Genomic DNA, 25854 nt, shown 5'->3' on the forward strand with positions numbered 1-25854 from the left:
ATTAAATAGAGCCATTTTTCGGCGAAATTATTCATCGTGTTCGTAATCGTAAGATTGCACCTAAATCAATATCATGTTTCTTATTACTATTTATCACATACAACTAGACATTAAACGTTTAAATGATGCGAAGTTGATAAAAATTAAAAATTATAAAACTTATTTAGAATTTTAGATGTCGTATAAAACAAATTAATCGAATACGTACAATTTTTTTTATCTCAGATTACTTATTATAATTAATAATTTTATTAGGCAGGTCATAGCTTCTTAGATATTTCGATCAATATTACAGACACCTGCCTAGTTAAAATGTATATATATAAATGTAAAATATATTATATTATTGCATGTTTACTAAATATGTACTTAATCGCCACATATATCATATAGAATCATTAACTGATCCCGAACGACGCTGCCCGTGACAAATTATAAATGCTCGTGAATTTGCACAATCTTAAATTCCATAAAACTGTAAACCAAAAGCGTCGTAGACGGATTTTTAATACAGTAATTCGAGTGGTTTTGATCAATTCAAAAATTATATTCGATCATAACGACTATTTTATTTTCATTATTTTTTGAATAACATATTGTTGTCAATACACAGTGAATATACTATACGCCAATGATTTCAATAACGTTCTTATCGTATTATAATACTATCTAGGTGGGCACTTCAAACATCTATTTTTTTGAAAGGACAATATTGTTGTGTAATTTAAGTTTAAGTTGGCAATCGAAACCCGAGCACCCATCTCATACAATATTAGTTTTATATTATGGTATACCGGAACATAAAAAATAAAAAATAAAAATGTATATAAGTATATTAATCAACAAAAATTAAATAACATTTTTCTACAGAATATAGATTACACGGCGGAAATGAAATTTTATTCTAGCGTGAATGTCAAACATTTTTACTGCCAACTTATTAAATCGTTCACCCTTGTCTGTCGACACTCGAGTTCGTTAAAATAATACCAAAACTAAATTTAACAGGCACTCACAGCGTTGCGATAACTATAATGCTTGTATAAACACTACATGAACAGTATGCCGTCTCTTCCTCCTCAAATCTAATGCGATATATTTTAATGTGTTATGTTATTATCGTGCTCGTGTGTGTTCGCCTGTCCGTGTTTGTTTCGTGAGATTGTCAATTACGATTTACGATTTATGCATTTACACAGTATGATATACACAATGCAAATCGTAACGTGTCAAAATCTCAAAACGACGTGATTATTTTATCTGTTCATGTCTATTTCTGCTCATGTCTTTTTTGTCCTACGTTTGTTATAATAATCATCATAAAAGCAATGACGGTGAAATTATCAATCGAAATTTGTCATGGGGGACAGTGGCGGCGTGGAATTGTTTTTCCTATGAAGCAACTACCTCAGTAATAATATAACGTAGAGTAACTAATATTTTCTTACTCCTTAACTATAGGTATGTGTTCATGGGAGTATAAATTATAGATTAGTCTAGCCGTCTAGGTTCTATAGACTGGAGTCATTAATTGGGATACCTCCTCCCCAATTTTTGCATGACACGGTCACCTTATAAAATAGCTATTCGCGCTACCACTGGTGAGAGAAAAAAGTTGAATCCTATATTATTAATCTTATTGTTAATATTACGAGTAGGTACAAATAAGACATGTACCCAACTGATCCTAAATAATGCATACGAACGCATATTATCTCCGTTGTTACTTGTAACGCGTATTTTAATAGAGAAATCAAATAGATGTTAGTACTAATACAGTTTTAGTTGATGTTGATGTAATTATTTTAAATGTCTAAAATAATTTTGAAATATTTAATGAGTTATTCTAAATTAAAATTTAAAATTTATTTTGTTGCAGCAAAAATAAAGTTAACGTTTTATTGGGGTTTTTTTTTTAATCGGATATTTCTTAAAAAATTACCACACAAATAAAGCTTTATAGATTGAATTAAGTACTTATCCAGATTATCAATATTATTTTTAACTTTTTAATTGATATTTAAATGAAATATTATGTAAAGCAATTGCCAAATATTTAACTAAATAGTTGTTGAAAATATAAAGCCGACTGGTATAATCAAATACTTATTTATAACAAATACGTCACTACCTACAATATATTATACGCACGTTTTCGTTGTTTGAATAAACACTGCACACGACTGATTCATGATGACTCATTTGTGCAGCATACAATTTTCATCAAAACGCTATATATGTCTACTATACATTTCATATAAGTACAAAGTTCTTACTTATTAGTTATTATAGGAATATATAAAAACGCCATTGGTTGTGCCATGTCGTGGTTAAATCTTTTATACATACAAGGACGCAAAGTACTTATTTAAATACAATATAATATGTATGCCGGTTTTATCATATAATATATTATAATGTAAATGTTTTAAGTAAATATTGTTTGACGGTGTTTATTTATTAAAATTTGTATCTACACATTTTTAGAAGAACTCTGTGAATCATCTGTACTTAAATATTTCCGATATGGTAATAAAAAATTGATGCGGCTCTACGACGCGCGTATAGTTCAGCAGCGAAACAGCACTTAAGCAAAACCCAAAGGACGTTCGCACTTCGAAAAAAATATAAAAACAAATAAAAAATAGCTAGAAACTTTACATAAATTGTCGACTTGTCCATGGAATGATATACATATCGATAAAGAAAAAAAAGAAAAACTACCACTGTGACGGTCGGTAAAACGGCAACTATATTTGGCTAATGCACCTCAGCGCTGGCAAACGAAAGTCGATAGACCGATAAATTAGTTCGGCATAAGCGACGTTCCGACAGAGGTGAGATTTTTCTTCGTGGGGAGTATAATAATACCACGATTATACTGACCAAATACTTTTTTCCTGTTATAATATTATTATAAAACCAGTCGCCCATATTATGTAAAAGTATATTGCAAAATACGGCAATTAACATCTCGAAAAATGTGTCTGCTTATTATTTTCGTCTTTTTCTTTTTTTTTTTTTTTTTTTTTAATATTATCAATTATTATCGTTACGCTGCGAACATAAAAAATGAGATAACATATGTGTATTTGAATGTACGGTTAAAAAATATACTGTAACCCAGCTTATTTCGATAATTTTTAGGTAGATAATATTACATGAAAATAAAAAATAAAATAAAATATGCGATTGCAGTCTTAAAACTGTTGATGGGTGGAGGGAGGGAAGGGGGGGAGGCAAGGCGTTAACAATAACGAATTGTCGGCGACGATTACAACGAATACGTTTTTCACAAATCATAAATGTACGGATGGCGGGCAGGTGGTGTACGCAGGTAAGTACTACTACTGTGATTTATCGAAACACACATTCATTGTATTCGTCAATATCAGTTGTCCACGCCCAATTCCCGCGGTCAGTCATTTTATTGATCACAAACTTATCATTCGCTGGTGAGAAAAATAATAGCTCGCTACACGGGCCATATAATAATCCATCTATCGGTTTATTATTGGTTGTAATAGTCATATTATGTAAATTGCTTCACTAACCTCTGCTCGCGTGTGACCAGATTATTGTCGCGAGACAAAGAACGGTTCGCCACCGCCTTCGTTGTCGCCGTTTTCCGACGCAGTGGCTTTATAGTTTATTCATTTCGGACAACGACTATACTATTCTATTATACAGTGCCGCCGTTATATTTACATAATATTACGTACCACCACGCGTGGGCGTAGCGCGTCGTATAATAATATATTTTATGTAGATCGAGTGATCGACAACCTTGCTCTCCGCGGTTATGAATTTATGATATCGAACGACGAACTGTTATTATTATACCTAATATAGTTCTACAGTCGTTATCGCTACAATAACATTCCGTCGTCTATTTTTAGTTGGATAATATTGTAACAATTGTTGTTTAGATTTGTTCCGCGAGTGGAAGAAGACCCGTAAAAAGAACCAAAAAAAAAAAAAAAGAAACAAAACATTGCGATACGAAACGACGACCATTGTCCGTCAACTGTTGTGCAATGATGATGATATTGTAACGATTGAACGATAATACCTGTCGTTGACTTTAATAATAGACACTTGCCATGTAGTTTCATCGTCAAGCGTGTTGTGGTGTATAAAGTGCATGTACTGTACTTACGTAGTTACGCCTTAAAAGTCACAAAACTTACTCAATTAGATAATTGACATTCGAAAATATATTTATTGTTCCAGTGACATAAATCATCAACCGTGATGATGTAGTGGACTATTAATAGGTACTTATACTTATGTACAGATTTACAAGGCACCACAAAAAACATTCGGAAAAATATTATATCCGTGAAATATGTTTGGGGGGGGGAGGGAATGTCCAGAGGAAACAAGCCCGGGATAAAAAGTAATATATTAAGCAACATTACTCAATAGTCAACAATACAGAATTCATGATTTTTAGTTTTTGTTGAATAGCATAAGAGTACTGAGTATATTTTTTATATTCTACGTATTGTTGGACCACACCTATTCTTGGTAAATGCAATTTTAAATTCTAGCAAAAAAAAAAAAAAATCATTCCACGTTTTGCATTTGTTCGTTTCCAAACTGTTGCTTAGTTGATTATATAATTTTTCTCATGAATATATATTTTTTTCAAGTCAAACTATAATCATACACAATTCAGGGATATTATTGGGATATATTACATAATTTGATGACATCAAACAATGAAAATTGTATTATTAAAATCGAGTAAATTCTGTGGTCAATTTCGACTATAGAAAAAATTTAATTTTTGGCAACTGCCCTTTTTTTTTTAATATTTACCAAATACCTAATACTTACATGTTAAGTATAATACATATATATATGCTTGCGTGCAAAATAATAAATAATACATCTATAGTGTGCGTGGGTCAGTTGATTTGATTTATAATAATACGACGGGTAGAAAATCGTTGTAAAATGTACGTACGATAAACATTATATTTAATTCTTATTCGAGTCAGTATTGAGACGTGATAATAAATCGATAGTCTAGGTGACAATATTGTACTTAAAAACAGGGGTCTCCAATCTTATTTTACGGCGGACAAAACCTGAGATATGTTTTCTCGTCGCCGGCCAATATTTTTTGAGGAATAACACTGGAATAAGGAGGTAATGAAATTGCAGAATAGATAAGATTCAATATTATATATCTTTACTATATCATAGTGTAATTGCACAGTTAGAAAAATCCACCGATAACATAAAAGGGCTCTTACATTTATTTGTACATGGTTCACCGCATTACTTTACATCACAACTTTAATTTTAAAATGTAAATAATAATTAAATAGTAAATTATAATCGAAAGTCCAAAACTCCGGTTTATTTGAAAAGTGACATTTTAAAAGTACAGACGATTGGGTGTATAGTGTATACAACTTGACGTATTTTATATGTTCAAAGAATACCGTCTATAATAATTTAAACCATTTTAATGATAAAAAATAAGTTAAATATAATTATATTATATTCTTCGACTTGGGTTGAAATCAAATTAAAGCTTTTAGTGCCGTTACTGTAGCTAGTATTACGATAATAATATTATCAGATAAGCGACTAAAAATTATTTAAGCTACGTCAAGAACTGAATCATATATAATATACATAGTATCAATGCGGCCTGGACATCACAGACATTATTACTCATTATAAATATTTTATGTTTTTTATTATCGAAAAAGCTACGATTAGCGTTGATAATTTATCGTAATTAATACATTATATTTTAAAACGTTTTGATAAGAATTTGATTTATGACCAACATAATCACAATATATTTTTACGTCATCGTATAAAAATATAATACTGACTTTAGATTTGTGTGAATTGCACAAATAGATCTCAGTTTATAGCAACCATTGTCCGTTTTAAAATAAATTGATGTCCATATCATCATTGTTATTATACAGCTAACTATAAGTACCATTAATACTGGACGCGTGTGTTTGTTTTTTACTGAAATTTAAATGATTGAGGAACTAGTGTCGAGTATATTATACATTTTTGCATTGCATAAAAATTGATTTAATTATTTATTTTTATTAAATATTAAAAATTGATTAATCATTATTAAAATATTATTAAGAATAAGTAACGCAATATTAATCTACAGATGTTCATCTGTTTCAGTATTCATGTTAATGTATTGATAGGCACTGTATTCTTTATTTAAATAAAGAAATAAAAAAAAAAATTGTATATTACCTACTTATTTATCATACATTTTGAGTACAGCAATTGAGCAATGAACGTATAAAATGTATTGATTTGGCAACTGTGATAAGTAAAAATTGTCAGAATTTTTCTTGATAATAAAGAAAAAAAATAGTGAAAAATGGGAAATGTTATACAAAACTATAGTATTTGACAAAATCGATTTTCTTGTTTCGTTGTATATAGTTCAAAAAACGAATAACCTTAGATAGGTACTTACAATTTTTATCAAATGTTTATAATAGAATTTCTTACATGGTATAATTTTCAAAATATTTTGATTCTTTTTGATCTATATTTATAGAATTTTTTAAGTTTCTTTTCCACAAATTTAAATGCCGAAATAAATTTTTTCTCTGGCCAAAAAATTTGATACGAGTTTTTAATAAGTAGTTCACTCTAGAACAATCAAAAAATCTAAATAGTATATAAACTTGATTAATTATTATTTACATTTAAAGTTAATATTTGGACCAAATTCGATTTAAACAAAGGTAAGCGATTTTAGTTGTTTTTATGTAGTCCAAAAATAGTTTTCGTAGGAATATGAAACTTTTATGTGTATATTTTATATACATTATCACATTTTATAAATGTTTAGATTAATTTTATGCTATTGAGTATTTACGGTGTATATTACTACTTGTAAAATATAACACTATAATAGTAATAATGAGTTACTTATTGATAAGGTATCTGGTATACTCAATTCTTAATTTATAGAAGAGAGGTTACTTACCTAACTTTCCCCTTCTCTTTAATTGTTTTAATTTATTATCGCACTAAATACCTAAAATATTTAAATTATGACCAAATATTAATTCACTTTGTTTATTTTTTGTGTGATCGTAATAAAAATATTCGACTAAAAGCATTTAACGAAATTTAATAAAATTGCCCATATTTTTTAGTTTTATATACTATAATTAATACATATGATTTTATTTAATATTTTAATATTGGATATTTCAATAATTGCAAACCAAATCAAATGTGGGTAACCAAAGGCAAAAATATTTTAATTTCTGTATTTTTTTTTTACAGATTATAGTAATAAGTAACAAAAAAAAAAACATTGTCATCGATATCGTGTACAAGGTCGGACGTTATTTAAACTTGTGATCTTTTTTCTCTCGGACAAGTATACATTGATAAACTCGAATTAATGTATAATATCCAGAGCAAGATCACGTAGAAATCTCTGTTGGCAAACGTTCTCTCGAAACGGCGACACAATATATATTATACTTATTGGACATCTCTGAATTATCAACGAGACCGAACAGATATTAGTCTGGATACTGAGATTTACGATGTTTCTAAAAATCTAATATTGTCGGACACGATGACGTGATGACCCTGATCACTTCGGCCTATGCTGTTGCAATTGTACGTGATCCGATGATTTCTTGAAAACTCGTTCGACATTCGAATTGAAACTTATATTGGCCGTAAACTAATATGTACACAAAGCGAACGAGTTGACGTTTTCGCGATCAATATTAGATTTAAACAATCAAAAAAGGTTTTGAAAATAAATGGCTAGGTATATTCATATCTAAGAATTTAAACATGAGAGGAAAACACAACGTTGTTGTAGAGATTTACTCGTCAATGTATGCGACATACAAGTTGAAAGTATTTAAAGTACTAAAAAAAAATACATATTATTAGATGATTTGATTCGATATTAATAATGTTAATTAAATTTGATCCCTTCTACGTATATATAATGTTTAAGCTAAATTTATAGACTTATGTATTAGGTATTGCAGCAAGAAATACGTTACTTTACAGTTATATTATAATATACCGTTCAGTGTTCAGTAAAGTGCCATTAACATGTTCTATGGTTTATCGTGATATTGGACGTTATATTGACATATATTGTTAAATCATTTTGGAAGATAATCATTAATTAATAGTAATGTAGCTATCATCATTATAATATAGTGTACTAGCTATTACTAACTGTATAATAATGTTTAATCGTTTAATATAACTTGATTGTAAATCAACATTTTATGATCATAATGAGATACCCTTTTCTATTTTTTTATAAATTATCTACCAATGTCAAATAAAATATAAATTCTTAAATTACAAGTTTTTTATAAAAAAATAACTACCTAACATTAAAACCAATAGTATTGATAATTTAAAATTAAGCCTACAATTTCATAAAGTACTAATAATGTATAATAAGTCATTTCATTGAATTAACGTTAATTTAATATTATTTATTTTTGAAGTAAATGGAGAAAACAAAAAAAAAAAATAATTCAATTGGATTTTTTCAATTTCAATAATTAATAAAAAGTCTAAAGTTAAATAAAAATATGGGGTTTTTTCAACAAATTTTAACATAATTAGGTATATCATATTTTACATAAAGTATAGATCAACAAATTATACTTGTAAATATACGATTAGAAATTTGTATTTAAAATTTTATTGCAACTACGTTAAAAATATGAATGTTATAAAATTACGTGATCAATTAGTTTACATTGAATTTGAATATATTTAATTAAAATTGTATAGCAGAATAACATGCGTATTTTTTTTTTTTTTTTTATCAAAAGTATTCTATTCTTATTTTTAAATAGATAATATTAAATTTGAATAGATATTTTTGTTAAAATTGTATATCAACGTAAAATATATTACGTATAATAAAAATATATTTACAGCGAAGTGCTCAACATTTTACTAATTATTAAAATCTAATGTACTTTAAAGTGATAAGCGACATTTATTACATTACACGAGAACTCACCCCCGGCACAGGTTCACCGTAATATGGTTTTAATTATATTTTTTCGTTTAAAACGTAACAAGACCGTGATTATTTCTCAACATTGCAGATTTATTAGAAATAAAGAATCTAATAATCTAAAATTGTATACGTTCTCTGTAGAATATATTTTTATATTTGCACTACGCACTTGAACCGGATTGAAACAACAACAGTCATTATAATATAATATTGTGTTTCGGCTTATCAATACGAGTAAAAGTTTTCTGTTTACCCGATCGTCGGCCTGCCGCAATTGCACAAGTTGCTAATTATTCTGCGAATTGCAACGAAAAAAAAAACAACAACTGCTGTAGTAAATATTCAATTTTTTGTTTTTTTTTTTTTTTTTACCTTTTGTTTCTCTTGTACACCAAAAATGGCTAAAATAAAAATGTTAAGAGATAATAACAACCGATAATTGTTCCAACCGACAACTACAATTACTCGTTGGCTCTTCTATATATAATATATGATACAGCTTATTGACGTTTAGTAGACTTCGTGTCTATACTGTACATGTCAATAATTTAAAAATGTGGTACTTAAAAGTGTCGTCGAGTTTACTCATTGCAGTGGCATTAATCTGTATGATACAGGTAGGTGAAATATTATGTTATAAAACAGAATTCTTATACGGCCAATAATATTTATCACGGTAATCTAAATTCAGTAGACATATAGGCATAGTAACTATGAATATTGAGTAGCAGATTTTATATTTATTTTACCACGGATTTTAAACCAATTTTAATAGTCGTAGGTTTAAACCGATTCTAAGGATGTTTAATGAATAGATATTTACTTTAAGTGATGCTATGTAATGACATTTTTTCAATTTCCATTTATGGATTATAAATCAACGGCAATCTGGATTTTAAAGTCAAATATTGCAAACGGTCTTAAATTATAAGAAAATTATACATTTATGTATCAAATACAAATTATTTTTCTCAGAATAAATGCCTTAGATCATTAGTAAAGTTCCAAAATACTTCAATTATATGACATATTCTTATGAAAAAAAATAAGTAAATAAGTATCAAAACCATATTTTTCAATAATATAAAAGTTTTAAAAAGAAAACAAATTATGATAAAATTGTCTAACATTGATAGTTTTGGGTAATATAATTTATAATATTATTTTTTTAACTTTACTATTTATTTTATTTATCACATTTTTGATTTTATTCATATTTCTGGCTAAGATTAGGAGTTTAATAATAGGGGTAGGCCCTCCAGGTAAGTTGTCAATTATGAAGGAGAAAAATTGTTAAAAGTTATAGATACTTAAATCTCACAAAATATATATTTGCGTAAAAATCTAGCTAAAACTATAATGATCCATTTTTAGTAATACAAATATTTTTAATGGTGAGCATTGTTTCAAACTATCAAAAAGTTAGAAGATACTCATATATACCAATATAACTGAAAAGTAGAAAATTTTAAATTTTGGTTTATTTGTTACTTTATATGATTACTAAATAGAGATTAAAAATATTTAAACACCTACAAATTTTCTTATGAAATTTAATTTTATCGAAATTTTTTTAAATTAAGACTGGGGACTAAAAAACTATCTAAAAATAAATAATTAAAAAAAGCTATTGATAAAATATGGGACGAATTGGTACAAATGTATTAAATTAATTAATTTTACAAAATTAGAATAGCAAAAAAGAATATAAGAATATAATGTATACTTTGAATTAATAAGAAAAAAAGGAAAAATATATAGTTCATCAGTGAAAAGGTCAATGTAATGGATGTATTAAATTTGAATTTAATAATAAATCATTGAATGTGAAAAAAATGATTCTGGGTGGAAATAGTTTATCAGCCTATTATTAAATAAATATATTGCTATTAATTATTACAGTAGTAATTTATTTTATTCCAGTAAGACCTCGTTAGCTGGACACCCGTCAGCCCGACAACTTCAAGAATCTGATACCCTTTTCTTTTGTTTTTTTCTCATACCTAAAGGAGTAGTCATTTGTAAATTAGACTTAATTATTATACGTAACATATCCGATATGTATTTTATTTTTTGAATGCACTTTATTCACTCCTCGATCTTAATTATTTGTCACCAGTTAACTTTATTATCGGTTTATTTGTATGTTCGTTATATTATACGTACTCGTCAATATCTTTAAAAAGCATACAACATAAACATTAATTTAAAACATAGAAATAATCAAAAAAATTGATCAGAAATATAACTGATTAAGCGGAGTTTTATGGTATCGGACGTGCTATGATTTATAATATTAAAAAAAATTGTGACAAAAGTTGAAAATTTGAATGATTACAAAAGTAACCAAAAATCAACGAGAAATGTTTAATTTCCTTTAACTGGCGATGCCTTATACATTTGGTTTCGTCAAGAACATAACAGACACGCGTAACAAAAAAATCGTCAAGCAATTAAAAAATCTTAAAATTTTCATATTTTGGCATATTTAATAAGCATATTTTTGATATTTTAAATTGGTCAATAATTTACTTGTCTACTAGCCTAAAGATCGAGTTTAGATAACACAAAAACTTTTGATAAACTAGTTTAATGAACTTTTCATAACATCTGTTAAAATGTTTCTTAAACAGGAAAATTAATCACAGGAACCGTTATTAATTTTAGATAATTGTATAGGACATGCCATTGACTATTAGCCTGAAGAAGATTTTATAAAAATTATGTTTTTAACTCCAAATATGTGCCCATCGTTACAGCAAATAAATCAAAAAATAACTCAAATAGTTGTAACTCCACTAAAAAAAATATCTATTATACGATATTGTCTATAAAAAAAGGAAACATTGTCGATTTTATAAAAACCAATAATATGAACGATGTTGTATACAATTTTGCTTATACCTGTGAAAATGTATCTACTAAGGTGTTAATCTCATCAATGAAAAAAAATATTACAACATATTACATTACAACTTTTAATTAAGTATGTTAGTTGACATGTTAGTACAAGAAGACTCTGAAAACGATGATTTTTTAAATACATATATTTATGAAACCATTGCTGAGCTTTACTCTAAACGTCTTACAGAACATGACGTAAAAGATCAGAATACTGAAAACGAAGAAGAACATTTTTAACCGATGATAAAATTCTGAAAGCAGACGTGATAATGAGGTATAACACAAAGAGCTCGATGCACGAAAATTCCGTACAGTACAGCATTCGACCGCTATACAAGCCACAATACTTATCTCCAATAGGTTGATAAAAATTAAATGAAATCTGAAAATATGATGGTTTTGATGCAGCTTCAAGAACAGATAGTGAAAAATTCTTTACAAAATAAAAACAAACAAAAATTAATAAAAAAAATAAAATAAAAAATGTATTTATCATTATTTAATTATAAATATAAATATTAATAAATATAGATTAATAAATACATTATCACAACATGTAAAATACAATTTATACTATAATATTTACAAATTTTATATTCAAAATAAATAAAAACATTATTACATTAATAATAGGAAGGTAGTTTCTTTTATTTGGTCAAACCTGCAATAATCCAACTACTACTGGTCTCATATAAATCGGACTAGCGATGTCTTTATATTAGTTAAACAAAATAAACTATAAATAAGTAATAGTATACAATTATTCTAAATGTTATGAAAACATTATTGTGTATATAAAATATAATAATACTCGTATACGTTAAACCTACCTAATCTCCGAAAAATATTTTCGAATCACAACAAAATAATTAAAACAATAATTCTTTGTTAATAAATGCTCATAAGAAACATTTGTTGCTATATAACTTATATATAATTCAATGATTATAATAAACATGTATGAGAAGCCTTGTTTCAAGTTTTTAAATTAAATGATTGGGTGAATATATTTTGTAATAACCCAAAGTTATCGACTCAAATTTGAATATCTGACAGTTTTTCTTTTAAACATCATGTATATTATTCCATTTGGTGACCCATGATGTATAAGTATAACCTTATATTTCACTTCTCAGAAAGTCAATCTTTTGCTAATATGACACTTCTGTTTTATCAATAATATAAATATTTATTCAACTGTAAGAATTTTTAAGAGGGGACGTTACACAACTAAATACTTTTTAAAAATAAAATATAAATTAAAATGTATAAGTTAGTATTTTCAGCATTGTACAGTGTTACGACTTTGCTCCAAGTGTCTTGGATATCATTAATCATCTGACAAGCTCTTGTGTCGTTCTCCTTTATATATTATAATAAATTTTAATGAAAGTGGTGGTTATGGGGTTATGGCAATGGTGAATAATCTGGGCGGGATTTTTGTGATTTCACTGTAACTTTGGTATTCTAGTCGAAATATTTTTTCTGGTGAACATCTGAGGTTGACTTTTTGCCGTTGAGATGTGTAATCTCTGTTTAATTGTTTTATTAAATTCACGCGATGGGGACTACGTTCTTCATACTGGCTTTAGTATGTTCGTTTTATTAATTGCCAAATAAATTGTGTCCCCATACTTTTCGTGTATAGTATTTTTTATACTAAGGTACATAATGAATCTATAACACACACTCAAAATATATGTATATATTTGTAAAATAAATAAATTTATCACTCCGTAAAAAAAAAATGTATTGTATAACTAATTTTATTTACAGTAAACCAACATTATTTTGGTAAATTTCAGTTTTTAATCAAAAACATTAAATAGATAATCTTTATATACTGAATCATTTTTAATATGACCGTATTTATATATTTTCAGAATGCAATATCGCTCACTTTAGATCCTAAAACTACAGAGGATCAGTGGTCAACATTGGAAAATTCTACAGATCAAATTGACTTAAAAAAAATTTCGAAAATGTGTAAAAATTCTATAAATAACTTCAAAGAAAAATTAGAGAATACAAAATCTATTGTTAACAAAAGATTACCTGAACCTAATAAAACAACAGAAGATATAGTAAACTTAGTAAGTGATATAAAAACGAAAATAAAAAATTCATCTGCAGATCTCGTATATGTAAGAAAATTAGTTCAAAAAACTGCTTTACGATTTAGAGACACATTCAAATCACTTGTATCATTTACTGAATTAGATAATGAACCCGTTAATAAAGAATTAGAAAATATTAAGAAAACAACAGTTGATGGTAAAAAACCATTAGTAAATCGTGTTATACGATCATTTGGAAACCGGTACGATCTTATGAAATTGGCCAACAGGGTTCTTGAGATATCTTCTGACCATGAAAAGTTAAAAAATAATTATGACGAAAAAAAAAAAAATGCTAAAAAAGAATTTAATTCGTTATGGAATTCTTTATCTAATCATTCTAAAACTATAAATGATAATGCTCTAAAGGCCTTGGAAATTTTCTTTGAAGGCATCAAATCTGTAAAATTAGTGAAAAAAAAAGCCAAGACACTTGGTGAAGATGCAATTAATGAAATAAAAGTGGGGGATGATATTAACAAGCTTAAAAACGCAGTTGAATTAGCTAAAGCATTGAAATTGAAGTTCGAAGATGAATGGAATCTTGATTCAGGTGAATTAACTTATAGTGAAGAACAGAAGAAAGCTTCTACTAAGACAGCAGATGAAAATCCAGTTGAACATGATAATGAACAAGATACATCTATTGAGAATAGTTCTACAAACGTTATCCAATCTAGTTTGCCAGCAATTGAACAAGAAGCGATTGACAATGAAAAAAATAATGTTATTCCATCTACCCGGACTGAGATTGAAAAACCATCAAATGATAACAGCCAAACATCAGATAAAGCTATCTTTTCAGTCGAGGACACACAATTTCCTACTGAGCCAAAAAATAAAGATGAAACTAAAATAATACCACCAACAGATTTAGAAAAAGATGATAATACAAATAATAATGTTTCTGATAATGTAGATTCTTCTATTAAAGAAACATCATTTACTCCTGATATCGCTAACAACGAGACACTTATTACACCCACTAAAGATTCGCTAAACAATAAAAAAGTTAAGACAATAAATAAAAGAACAAGTCGGGAAAAAACACCTATACTACCATGGAAAAAACTAATAGAATTAGATGACTCACAGGTTAGTCAACAATCAGAGAAATGTGAAAGTTTATTAAATAATACAACACCAGACTTTGATAATATAAAAAAATCAGCGAAAACGCAAATACAAGTAACTAAAAGTTACAAAAATTTACAAAAGATAGAAAATGACATAATTCAACAATTTTATGATAAAATAGTTAGTACAAACACACAACTGTCTGATAATTTAGTGAATGCAGCAGAAGATGTTTGTGCTAATGTAACACCAATAAATAAAAGATATGAAACAAAATTTAAAAATGATCCAAACATTAAACGTATAAAATATTTGTTAGGTAAACAATACGATCCTAATCAGTACATTTTAAAAGTCTTAGATGACGCAAGTCATAAAAATGGAATTGGTGGCATGAAAAAAACTACTTATTACAAAATGTTAGCAGTAGCTTACAATTTGAACCATGAAACAAAAGAAATGGAAAACGCTGCACTATACGCGATGAACAAAATCTACGAAGGAAAATTAGCAGCAGCTAATTTACAAAAAACGTTTAATAAAGAAAAAGCATCGAAAGCTTGTTACATACGAAATATTTTACTAGAAAAAGAGAACGAGGCTGAGAAAAAGAATAAGGATGAAAATAAAGAAAAAATAAAAGAAAGTATAAGTGATGACACCAATACGGAACCATTAAAACCAGATGTCAACCTAGATTCAGTTGACGAAATACAGCCATCCACAGTACATGATGACAATGAACCAATTTTAAATAATGACGAAGAAATGAAAACATTAAATGAAACAAATGAATCATTAACTCTTAACAATCAAGGTGATACTGAAAATGATACAATATCTGATGAAAAAGGGAACATCGAAAACGAAGATGAGGAACAAGAAACTGAAGGAAATTATGATAATTCTTCTATTCCACAAAACAAAGATAATGATACCAAAACCAATACAACAAATGACGGAAATAATACAGTCAAACATAACCCAATCAAAAAAGTAACACACCACAGAAGACATAGAAATCCCAATGATCCTAACGATGTATCCGAAGAATATGACACAATAGAAGAAGAAGATGAAAACATTTTGAATAAGTCCAGTGAGCAAAAATCTGTTGATACTCCAGAAGCTGAATCAATAGCCAACGCTGATGATGAAAATGATGCAGAGAATTTCAAAAATTCAGAGAATACTAATAGCGATGCAAATGAACAAACTGATGAAGGAAATGCCTCTGACAATCCGAAAGCAAAACGTCACAGAAAGCGTTTTGATCCCAAAAACGAAGAAGAAATACCTGAAGAAAACGAAACATTAGCAGAAGACGACAAAAACTTGAATGAATCAAATGCTATCAAATCAGGTGAAACTCCAGAATCAGAGTCAACGGTCAATGCAGATGATGAAAATGATCTAAAGAACAGCGAAAATTCAGAAAATGATAATGACAATGCAAATGAAGAAACTGATGAAGGGAAAGCCTCAGACAAACCGAAAGTAAAACGTCGCAGAAAGCGTATTGATCCTAAGGACGGAAAAGAAATACCTGAAGAAAATGATACATTAGAAGAAAAAGAAGAAAATAATTTGAATAAGATAAATGAGATAAAATCTGATGATAATCCGGAATCAGAGTCATTCATTAATACTGATAATGAAAATGAAAAGGAAAGAGTAGAAGACAGAGACAATAAAAAAGACACACCATATGAGGATGAGGGTATCACAAATGATAATTCTAATAAAGAACCAATTGATGATAATATAACAAACAAAGATCTAGAAAATATCAATAAAGAAACAGAAGAGTTGGATGAAAATGAAGATTTAAATAGTGTAGAAGGTGCAGAACTAAATGGTGTCGATAATGAGAATATAATTCCCGCAGCAGAGAGCATGGAAGAAAATTCTACGTCATCTGAAATAAGTTATGAAGAACCTGAACAAAGAAGTCTCAATAATTACAATAAACAACACCCAGGTAACGATAATCTGATCAAGGAAAGAAAAAATATAGTTGATGAACCTAATAAAAAAAACAAACCCCACAGAAAACGTAAAGATCCAAAGAACGGTTTTGAAGTATCTGAAGAGTATGACACTGTCGAAGAACAGGATGAAAAACCACTAAATGGAGATAGTAAAAAAGATACAACAGCTGAAACACCCGATAATACGGAAGTTGAAGCAGATTCTGAAACACCAGATCACGATGAAAACGAGAATAAGGCACAAAACGAAACAGATAATCCGGAAAAATCAAATAGACGCCGCAGGAAACGTAAAGACCCTATTACTGGTGTTGAAGTGTCAGAAGAGTATGACCCAGATGAAGAACAGCACGATGAACCTCTAATTGGCGATAACAACAAGGAAACACCAGCTGAAACACCCGATAATACGGAAGTGGACGAAGATTCTGAAACACCAGAATTAGATGAAAACGATAGTAATGCACAAAACAAAGCGGTTAACCCAAAAAAATCAAATAGACGCCGCAGGAAACGTAAGGACCCTAATACTGGTGTTGAAGTGTCTGAAGAGTATGACACAGTCGAAGAACAGGACGATGAACCACTAAGTGAAGATAACAACAAAGAAACATCGGATAATACGGAAGTTGAAGCAGATTCTGAAACACCAGAACTCGATGAAAACGATAATAATGCACAAACCGAAACAGATAATCCGGAAAAATCAAATAGACGCCGCAGGAAACGTAAAGACCCTATAACGGGTGTTGAAGTGTCAGAAGAGTATGACCCAGATGAAGAACAGCACGATGAACCTCTAATTGGAGATAACAACAAGGAAACACCAGCTGAAACACCCGATAATACGGAAGTGGACGAAGATTCTGAAACACCGGAATTAGATGAAAACGATAGTAATGCACAAAACAAAGCGGTTAACCCAAAAAAATCAAATAGACGCCGCAGGAAACGTAAGGACCCTAATACTGGTGTTGAAGATAATGACCAAGAAACACATGTTGAAACACCCGATAATACGGAGGTTGAAGCGGATTCTGAAACACCAGATCACGATGAAAGCGATAATAATGCACAAAACGAAACAGATAATCCGGAAAAATCAAATAGACGCCGCAGAAGACGTAAAGACCCTATAACGGGTGTTGAAGTGTCAGAGGAGTATGACCCAGATGAAGAACAGCACGATGAACCTCTAATTGGAGATAACAACAAGGAAACACCAGCTGAAACACCCGATAATACGGAAGTGGACGAAGATTCTGAAGCACCAGAATTAGATGAAAACGATAGTAATGCACAAAACAAAGCGGTTAACCCGGAAAAATCAAATAGACGCCGCAGGAAACGTAAAGATCCTATTACTGGTGTTGAAGTGTCTGAAGAGTATGACACAGTCGAAGAACAGGACGACGAACCACTAAGTGAAGATAACAACAAAGAAACACCGGGTAATACGGAAGTTGAAGCAGATTCTGAAACACCAGAACTCGATGAAAACGATAATAATGCACAAAACGAAACAGATAATCCGGAAAAATCAAATAGACGCCGCAGGAAACGTAAAGACCCTATAACGGGTGTTGAAGTGTCAGAAGAGTATGACCCAGATGAAGAACAGCACGATGAACCTCTAATTGGAGATAACAAGGAAACACCAGCTGAAACACCCGATAATACGGAAGTTGAAGCGGATTCTGAAACTCCAGATCACGATGAAAACGATAATAAGGCACAAAACGAAACAGATAATCCGGAAAAATCAAATAGACGCCGCAGGAAACGTAAAGACCCTATAACGGGTGTTGAAGTGTCAGAAGAGTATGACCCAGATGAAGAACAGCACGATGAACCTCTAATTGGAGATAACAACAAGGAAACACCAGCTGAAACACCCGATAATACGGAAGTGGACGAAGATTCTGAAACACCGGAATTAGATGAAAACGATAGTAATGCACAAAACAAAGCGGTTAACCCAAAAAAATCAAATAGACGCCACAGGAAACGCAAGGACCCTAATACTGGTGTTGAAGATAATGACCAAGAAACACATGTTGAAACACCCGATAATACGGAGGTTGAAGCGGATTCTGAAACACCAGATCACGATGATAGCGATAATAATGCACAAAACGAAACAGATAATCCGGAAAAATCAAATAGACGCCGCAGAAGACGTAAAGACCCTATAACGGGTGTTGAAGTGTCAGAGGAGTATGACCCAGATGAAGAACAGCACGATGAACCTCTAATTGGAGATAACAACAAGGAAACACCAGCTGAAACACCCGATAATACGGAAGTGGACGAAGATTCTGAAGCACCAGAATTAGATGAAAACGATAGTAATGCACAAAACAAAGCGGTTAACCCGGAAAAATCAAATAGACGCCGCAGGAAACGTAAAGACCCTATAACGGGTGTTGAAGTGTCAGAAGAGTATGACCCAGATGAAGAACAGCACGATGAACCTCTAATTGGAGATAACAAGGAAACACCAGCTGAAACACCCGATAATACGGAAGTTGAAGCGGATTCTGAAACTCCAGATCACGATGAAAACGATAATAAGGCACAAAACGAAACAGATAATCCGGAAAAATCAAATAGACGCCGCAGGAAACGTAAAGATCCTATTACTGGTGTTGAAGTATCTGAAGAGTATGACACAGTCGAAGAACAGGACGATGAACCACTAAGTGAAGATAACAACAAAGAAACACCGGATAATACGGAAGTTGAAGCAGATTCTGAAACACCAGAACTCGATGAAAACGATAATAATGCACAAAACGAAACAGATAATCCGGAAAAATCAAATAGACGCCGCAGGAAACGTAAAGACCCTATTACTGGTGTTGAAGTGTCTGAAGAGTATGACGCAGTCGAAGAACAGGACGATGAACCATTAAGTGAGGATAACAACAAAGAAACACCGGCTGAAACATCCGATAATACGGAAGTAGACGAGGATTCTGAAACACCAGAATTCGATGAAAACGATAGTAATGCACAAAACAAAGCGGTTAATCCGGAAAAATCAAATAGACGCCGCAGGAAACGTAAGGACCCTATTACTGGTGTCGAAGAAAATGACCAAGAAACACCGGTTGAAACACCCGATAATACGGATGTTGATGAGGATTCTGAAACACCAGAATTGGATGAAAGCGATATTAATGCACAAAACGAAACAGATAATCCGGAAAAATCAAATAGACGCCGCAGGAAACGTAAAGACCCTATTACTGGTGTTGAAGTGTCTGAAGAGTATGACACAGTCGAAGAACAGGACGATGAACCATTAAGTGAGGATAACAACAAAGAAACACCGGCTGAAACACCCGATAATACGGAAGTGGACGAGGATTCTGAAACACCAGAATTCGATGAAAACGATAGTAATGCACAAAACAATGCGGTTAACCCGGAAAAATCAAATAGACACCGCAGGAAACGTAAGGACCCTATTAATGGTGTTGAAGAAAATGACCAAGAAACACCGGTTGATACACCCGATAATACGGAAGTTGACGAGGATTCTGAAACACCAGAATTTGATGAAAGCGATGTTAATGCACAAAACGAAACAGATAATCCGGAAAAATCAAATAGACGCCGCAGGAAACGTAAAGACCCTATTACTGGTGTTGAAGTGTCTGAAGAGTATGACGCAGTCGAAGAACAGGACGATGAACCATTAAGTGAGGATAACAACAAAGAAACACCGGCTGAAACACCCGATAATACGGAAGTGGACGAGGATTCTGAAACACCAGAATTCGATGAAAACGATAGTAATGCACAAAACAAAGCGGTTAATCCGGAAAAATCAAATAGACGCCGCAGGAAACGTAAGGACCCTATTACTGGTGTCGAAGAAAATGACCAAGAAACACCGGTTGAAACACCCGATAATACGGATGTTGATGAGGATTCTGAAACACCAGAATTGGATGAAAGCGATATTAATGCACAAAACGAAACAGATAATCCGGAAAAATCAAATAGACGCCGCAGGAAACGTAAGGACCCTATTACTGGTGTTGAAGAAAATGACCAAGAAACACCGGTTGAAACACCCGATAATACGGATGTTGATGAGGATTCTGAAACACCAGAATTGGATGAAAGCGATATTAATGCACAAAACGAAACAGATAATCCGGAAAAATCAAATAGACGCCGCAGGAAACGTAAAGACCCTATTACTGGTGTTGAAGTGTCTGAAGAGTATGACACAGTCGAAGAACAGGACGATGAACCATTAAGTGAGGATAACAACAAAGAAACACCGGTTGAAACACCCGATAATACGGAAGTGGACGAGGATTCTGAAACACCAGAATTCGATGAAAACGATAGTAATGCACAAAACAATGCGGTTAACCCGGAAAAATCAAATAGACGCCGCAGGAAACGTAAGGACCCTATTAATGGTGTTGAAGAAAATGACCAAGAAACACCGGTTGAAACAACTGATAATACGGAAGTTGACGTGGATTCTGAAACACCAGAATTTGATGAAAGCGATGTTAATGCACAAAACGAAACAGATAATCCGGAAAAATCAAATAGACGCCGCAGGAAACGTAAAGACCCTATTACTGGTGTTGAAGTGTCTGAAGAGTATGACACAGTCGAAGAACAGGACGATGAACGATTAATTGAGGATAACAACAAAGATACACCAGCTGAAACACCCGATAATACGGAAGTGGACGAGGATTCTGAAACACCAGAATTCGATGAAAACGATAGTAATGCACAAAACAATGCGGTTAACCCGGAAAAATCAAATAGACGCCGCAGGAAACGTAAGGACCCTATTAATGGTGTTGAAGAAAATGACCAAGAAACACCGGTTGAAACACCCGATAATACGGAAGTTGACGAGGATTCTGAAACACCAGAATTTGATGAAAGCGATGTTAATGCACAAAACGAAACAGATAATCCGGAAAAATCAAATAGACGCCGCAGGAAACGTAAGGACCCTATTACTGGTGTCGAAGAAAATGACCAAGAAACACCGGTTGAAACACCTGATAATACGGAAGTTGACGAGGATTCTGAAACACCAGAATTTGATGAAAGCGATGTTAATGCACAAAACGAAACAGATAATCCGGAAAAATCAAATAGACGCCGCAGGAAACGTAAGGACCCTATTAATGGTGTTGAAGAAAATGACCAAGAAACACCGGTTGAAACACCCGATAATACGGAAGTTGTTGACGATGTTAAGGAAGCTCCATATGATACAGATGAATATGGTTACCTTGAAAAACCAATCCCAAGTAAATTGAGACGACGCAGGAAATCGATACAACCTCAATTTGTTGATGAAACTAATAACGAACCTGCATCATTGGTAAATGATCATAATAATAATTATCCAGTTGACGATCAAGATAATGAGTCTATTTCTTACAATTATAACGATGTAAGTGAGGAAGTACCAGATACTGAATATGGAAAAACAAATGACGTAGAAAATAATAAAGAACAACCTGAATTAATTCAGTATCCTGAAAATTCAGATGTTCCATCCGAGGATCATGCATCTACAAATTACATGGATGAAAATGGAAACTTTGTACATCCACTTCCTCGTAAATTGAGACGACGAAGAAAATTGAGACAACCTCAATTTGTTAATGAAAGTAATAATGAACCTGCGTCCTTCGTAAATAATAATGCCAATAATTATCCAATCGATGATCAAGATAATGAGTCCATTCCTGACAATTATAATGATGTTGGTGAGGAAGTACCAGATACTGGATATGTAGAAAGAAATGATATAGAAAATAAGAAAGAACAACCTGAATTATTTGAATACCCTGACAATTCATACGTGCCATCAGAAGATTATGCATCTCCAAATGGTATGTATGAAAATGGAAACGCTGCGCAACCAAGTCCTCGTAAATTGAGACGACGAAAGAAATTGAGACAACCTCAATTTGTTAATGAAAGTAATAATGAACCTGCGTCCTTCGTAAATAATAATGCCAATAATTATCTAATCGATGATCAAGATAATGAGTCCATTCCTGACAATTATAATGATGTCGGTGAGGAAGTACCAGATACTGGATATGTAGAAAGAAATGATATAGAAAATAAGAAAGAACAACCTGAATTATTTGAATACCCTGACAATTCATACGTGCCATCAGAAGATTATGCATCTCCAAATGGTATGTATGAAAATGGAAACACTGCGCAACCAAGTCCTCGTAAATTGAGACGACGAAAGAAATCGAGACAACCTCAATTTGTTAATGAAAATAATAAGGAACCTGAATCCTTCGTAGATGATAATATGAATAATTATCCAGTTGAAAATCAAGATTATAATGAGCCTATTCCTAAAAATGAAAGTGATGCGCAAGAAGACGTTTCTATCCCTTACAAGACTGAAGTCGACTCTCCAGATAGTAATACTGATAGTACAAGTAACTCAAAAAAACCTAGAAGAAAAAACCATGTTAGGAGAAAGATTACTCCTACGAGTATAGATACAGGAAATAGTAGTACTCCAAATGATGAAAAATCGACAGAAAACCCTGAGACACAACCAAAAGATATTCGAAAGAACCCTAAAAAAAAGAGACATATTAGACGTATTAGAACATACGTAATAAACAATGAAACAAATGAAAGAATACCTATTAATGATGAAACATATTCTACTACGAATGGGTTACCTGATGCTTTACATAATAAATTAGACTCATTGGAAGCTGAAGATGATCTAGATTCAAATACAGATAATGATGATTATTCTTCATTTTTGGTAATAATAATTAATAATTTTAAATTTTTTATATGATTATTTAAAATTTTTTTTTATTTGTTTTAGTTTAAAGAATACAATTCGGACCAATGTAAACGTAATGCATACGATAGATTTAAAAAAGTTGCATCTCAAGATGCCAAGCAAATTGCTTACCGAAGCGTTTTAGATACTAGTGAGATGCGAAGTAATATGTTAGCAACAATAAAAAATGCAATAGGTAATGTAAAAGCCTCACAGACATTCAATGATGTTGATCAAAGTTTAAGAACAGTAAGCTACTCTCTGAAAGCCGGTTTGAAGCAAACTATTAGTGACTTGGTTATCAAAATGGTTCCGTTAGCTAAAGATTTTCTGAAAACAGCAGAAAACCTTAAGGAACTATATGAAAAAGGCCCACAGTCCACTCACAAAATGTTAACAAACATCTTAGAGAACGAGTCAATCGTTCCAGATTCAGCAAAAGATATATTAACACTTATTTCTCCTCAGTTTGACGTGGATAAATTAATAAATGATATCTTTGAAAAACCGTGTAATGCAAAATCAATGAAAGAAAAAAAGACCAAAGCTCAAAGAAAACTTATCACTCTATCAAAGCACATGGACACGGCAATAAGCAACATTGACTGTTTTGTGCTTTCCGCTATGTCTACCGTAGGAATCGGAGCAGATACATTAAAACTGTTGAAATCCGGTAGAGTGATAATGAGTGATAAACATCCCAGGGCGAAAATATTGAAAGATGCTGTGGGAATAATTAAATCAGGTAAAAAAATCCGAAATAATGTCGTAGACTTTACACCGACGTTGACAACTTTTGATGGAAACACTGAAAGTGACGAAGATGATGATGATGAAGATCCTGAACAAGTTGCTCAAAAAAACGAAGAATTTTTAAAAACTGTACCTGACCTAGACGATAATATACCCGTACCAAAGAAAGTCCCCAACAAGCGACAGTCATTGGGTGTAATTGTTGTACATCCTAACAAACGGATAGAGTACAAAGAAATAAATGATACATCGCAATTGAAAAAATTCGTTGGGGATCAAACGAATAAATACAAATTGCAATCTAAAAATAAACATCCAAAATTTTTAAAACTGAATAGTAAAAAAGTAATCGATGCTATGGTTGCGGATGTGAAGAAAAAGGCTGAGAGAAATGGAATGACCAAAAAAGAAATGGTAGAAGAAATAATTAGAACTTTGAATAGTAGTTGAACTTATTTACGACTATAAATTCTAACGAATGTTTTTTTTTGTATTATTAATGATAAAAATGTTGTTATCACACATTAGAAATTATAAAATTTTTATTCAATATGTTGAATATTTTTAACTCTTACTTCATAATGAAATCGTTAAAAATATACAAATTCGTATGAAAAATAATTCAATTTATTATATAATTGATATTTCATTGAATAAAAATGTTACGACTTTTTAATTATTTTATAATATGTCATAATATTATACACATGATTATATATTTTATTTTTTATTTTTAAACGTCAATTTTCATAATATTTTTTTATGAATTTAATTGTAGTTCTAAAATCTCACTTCATTAACATTAGTTAAATAAGTGCAAATTTAACAAATTGAAAAAAAAGAATATTGTAATGTAATAAAAATGTAACAAATGACAACAGGTGAACACTGTACTAAATTAACACTCGCTACACATGTAACAGGAAGTAGAATACACGTAGACAATTAGGTATTTTATCAATATTGGTGCTCCGTCGGATAAATGGATTTGAGGTTCATCTTGGTTAAAAATGATGGAGAGGTACATCCCCTCGCCAAATGTATAATACACTCAAACACATATTAAATATTGGGTCAACGTTGAAATGTAGTTAAACGTATTGAGGCTAGTATACGCCCACACAACCCGACCCTGTTAAG

At 31.0% G+C, this 25854-nt stretch overlaps 1 protein-coding gene across 2 annotated transcripts; it reads left to right on the forward strand.

The window, feature by feature from the left end:
* Positions 1–9569: 9569 nt before the first annotated feature.
* On the forward strand, positions 9570–25266 carry LOC113553430 (uncharacterized protein PF11_0213-like). Of its 2 annotated transcripts, XM_026956758.1 has the most exons (4): positions 9570–9657; positions 13828–17662; positions 18101–23937; positions 24004–25266. In XM_026956758.1, exons 1-4 carry the CDS (start codon positions 9595–9597, stop codon positions 25162–25164), a joined length of 10896 nt encoding a protein of 3631 aa, XP_026812559.1. In that variant the 5' UTR covers positions 9570–9594; the 3' UTR covers positions 25165–25266. The 2 variants fall into 2 exon arrangements, with proteins under 2 accessions (XP_026812559.1, XP_026812558.1); XM_026956757.1 differs by having other exon boundaries at positions 13828–23937.
* Positions 25267–25854: the final 588 nt, after the last annotated feature.

Source organism: Rhopalosiphum maidis, chromosome 2 (assembly GCF_003676215.2).
Source record: "Rhopalosiphum maidis isolate BTI-1 chromosome 2, ASM367621v3, whole genome shotgun sequence".
Taxonomy (NCBI): domain Eukaryota; kingdom Metazoa; phylum Arthropoda; class Insecta; order Hemiptera; family Aphididae; genus Rhopalosiphum; species Rhopalosiphum maidis.

Excerpts from the sequence above, each read along its gene's own strand:
- LOC113553430 (XM_026956757.1), top strand. The coding sequence starts at position 9,595 with ATGTGGTACTTAAAAGTGTCGTCGAGTTTACTCATTGCAGTGGCATTA. Across the intron at positions 9,658-13,827 it reads CATTAATCTGTATGATACAG|AATGCAATATCGCTCACTTT; the intron begins GTAGGTGAAATA and ends ATATATTTTCAG. Across the intron at positions 23,938-24,003 it reads ATGATTATTCTTCATTTTTG|TTTAAAGAATACAATTCGGA; the intron begins GTAATAATAATT and ends TATTTGTTTTAG.